General features: G+C 52.8%; 1 protein-coding gene across 1 annotated transcript; it reads left to right on the top strand.

Moving 5' to 3' along the window:
• The first annotated feature begins 548 nt into the window (after window positions 1-548).
• Tacr1 (tachykinin receptor 1) lies at window positions 549-3,069 on the top strand. The gene is made up of 2 exons (XM_051203253.1): window positions 549-741; window positions 2,778-3,069. Exons 1-2 carry the CDS (start codon window positions 554-556, stop codon window positions 3,067-3,069), a joined length of 480 nt encoding a protein of 159 aa, XP_051059210.1. The 5' UTR covers window positions 549-553.
• Window positions 3,070-3,308: the final 239 nt, after the last annotated feature.

The raw sequence follows: 3,308 nt of genomic DNA, 5'->3' as shown, positions 1-3,308 counted from the left end.
GCTATCAGTGTCTAATTGCTTCCCAAAGGCCTGTGCCCTAATACTGTCACGTGTCATAGTCCACTGGCAACTGCAACTCAGCATGTGATGTCTGCAGACCAAGCACCTTCCCTGACTCCCTGGCTGGCCCAGCCCTCTGCTGTCCTCTCTCCTGAGTCCCCGTTCACTTCTGCTCACTGTCTCTCCCTTGGCTTCTCTATGCATTGCCCATCAGGGTCACACAGCAGCACATCACGGTCCTCTAAGGGTTCCTGGTCTGCTCCCGGGCTTAAGTCTAGGTGTCTGGGACAGTCAGGTCCAATAACCTGTAATTCCTAACAAGTCCCTGGTGGTGGTGATTATGATGGCAGTCCTGGGCCACACGCAGAGAACTGTACCCGGGGTCCTTAAGCCTGAGTGTTAAGGGTCTCCCGGCTGCCTTGGAAGACACCACTGTGAACACCTCCCCTCGCACACACACTGCACAGTGGCGGGGACGGGACAGAAGCCGCCCTGCGGAAGGACGTGCTGACTGATGGGCCTGCCTGCCTCGCCCTTTTCCCAGGTGGTCAAAATGATGATCGTGGTGGTGTGTACCTTTGCCATCTGCTGGCTCCCCTTCCACATCTTCTTCCTCCTGCCCTACATCAACCCAGACCTCTACGTCAAGAAGTTCATCCAGCAGGTCTACCTGGCCATCATGTGGTTGGCCATGAGTTCCACCATGTACAACCCCATCATCTACTGCTGCCTCAACGACAGGTGAGAACACCGTGCTCACGTATCCAAACCTGGAAAGAGCCGCCGCCCAGAGGGCGTGGTGGGCCTCAGCAAGCTCACCTCACACTCCAAGCCATGCTCGCTGGAGCTCTGCAAGAGTGTGAACCCAGAGTAGGGTGGTTCCCTCGACCAAGGGGACAGTTGTCTTTAATTCATGTGTGCCGTGGTTTGTGCATGCGTGCGTGTGTGTGTGTGTGTGTGTGTGTGTGTGTGTGTGTGTGTGCAAATCTGTAATCTGTATGTGTGAGTGGGCATCTGTGCGTGTGACTGGAGGCCGGAGTAGGATGTCAGGTGCCCTGCTCTATCATTCCCCACCGTATTCCCTTGAGACAGAGTCTCTTGCTGAAACCAGACCTAGGCTGGCAGCCAGTGGGTCTCCAGTTATCTTGCTGTCTCCACACACCAACACACACACACACACACACACACACAGACACACACACGGACACAGAGAGAGAGAGATGGGGATATGGGTACTGCACAACCACACCTGGCTTTTTTGCAGGAGTTCTGGGAATCTGAATCAGCAAGCACCCTAGCCCATTGAGCTGTCTCCCCAGCCTCCTGGTCTTTACAAGGTTGAGCCTGTGTTAGTGGGATTGAGGGCATGCTGTGACTGTCGCTTGTAGACAAGCCTGCATGGTCTTCTTGTGGCATTACCTCATTGGGGCCACTTCCCCTGATGCATTTTAGTAACTAACACAGAAAAGCAAAGGAGGTCAGGGCCTCCGTGGCCTGGTTCCTGCCCTTACGTGGTCAGACAGGCTCACGGAGCCTTCTCCCAACACAGGTTAACCCAGATAATTCAGAGAAGAGAGACCCCGGGACTGGCCTTGGCAATAAAGAATTCAGCGTGGTAGGTAGAGAGCATGCAGGAGGGGCCTGGGACACCAGGCTGTAGTGTAATTGTCACCCAAAGAAGCATCCAACCTGTGCTTGGGGAAGGAAGGATGCTGAAACACAGGGAAGATAGGAAATCCCTGTCCTCTCCCTCTCTCTCCCTGCCTCCCTCCCTCTCCCTTTCTCCCTCCCTCCCTCCCTCTCCCTTCCTCCCTCCCTCTCCCTCCCCCCCTCTCCCTCCCTCCCTCTCCCTCTCTCCCCATCTGGGATGCTGGAACAGGTCCCCCGTAACTGACACACCCAAGCATTAGAAGTATGTGTGGTCTCCACATCTCACAGTCTCATCTTCTAAGAGTCTGATGACCTATCTCCAATCTTTAGGTTAAATTCTCCCATGACCCTCCATGTTTAATAAGTATGGAAGCCGAGGTGCCCTGACAAAACATCACTGGCAGTCAAGGGTTGAGTCTAGATACATACTGTTGCTGTGATCCTGGTATGTTAGTTACCTCTCTACGGCTGATATGGACACCATGGCCAAGCAACTTATAAAAGAAAGGGTTTGTATAGGCCTGTGAGCCCACAGGAATAGGAGCCCATCACGGCATGGAGCTGTGTGGCAGCAGGTAGTAGGCATGGTAGCAGGGACAGCTAAGAGCTCACATCTCCAACTGCAAACAGGAAGCAGAGAGAATGAACCTGAACCTGAAATGGCGGAGGCTTTTGAAACCTCAAAGCCCGTGACATACTTCATCCAGCAAGGCCACACCTTCCAAGACTACCCAAACAGTGCCACCAGCTGGGGACCAAATATTCAAATACCTGAGACTATCCTCGTCATTCAAACCACAAGGCCTGGCAAACAGCTCAGTAGATACACACAAATAACTACGGTATGGAATAGTTTTTGCTGATGTTCAATTAACCAAATGCCTCTAGCTCACACACCCAAAGAAACAACCTAATTCTTAGATGCCCCAAAGGAAGACTAGATTTCATCTTGACAACTGCCCTGAAGGAGCTCGTCCCCAACACCTCCAGATGTGAATTAATTTGAATATGTAATGGCATAGACTCTGACCTGTGTAGGTCCTGTGTTGAGGGGCTGACACCATGGGGGGAGAAGCTCTCTTAAAGCAGACATTCCCACGGCTCACCTCTCCATCCTTTCTCTCCAGGTTCCGTGTGGGCTTCAAGCATGCCTTTCGATGCTGTCCCTTCATCAGTGCGGGCGATTATGAGGGGCTGGAAATGAAATCCACCCGGTACCTCCAGACCCAGGGCAGCGTGTACAAGGTCAGCCGCCTGGAGACCACCATCTCCACTGTGGTGGGGGCCCATGAAGAGGAGCCAGAGGAAGGTCCCAAGGCCACGCCCTCATCCCTGGATCTCACCTCCAATGGCTCTTCTCGAAGCAACTCCAAGACCATGACAGAAAGCTCCAGCTTCTACTCTAACATGCTGGCCTAGGCAGAGAGCACATTCCAAGGACACCGGCCCATCCTGCATCCTGATTCATTTATTCGTTGGTCCAGAATCCATTGGAAATACTCTAACACTGGAGCTTTTGGAAAGAGTCACAATGGTCTAAGGAAAATATCCCATGCTGTATTCACCTGGATTCCTTCCTGTCCCTGTCAACCATCCTCATGACTGGGACCTAAGGCAGATCAGTGGACATCTACAAAGTGAGAAGTCTGCACTTGACC

Source organism: Phodopus roborovskii, unplaced genomic scaffold (genome assembly GCF_943737965.1).
Source record: "Phodopus roborovskii unplaced genomic scaffold, PHOROB, whole genome shotgun sequence".
In the NCBI taxonomy this organism is placed as follows: Eukaryota; Metazoa; Chordata; class Mammalia; order Rodentia; family Cricetidae; genus Phodopus; species Phodopus roborovskii.
This window is presented reverse-complemented; position numbering and strand designations above follow the sequence as displayed.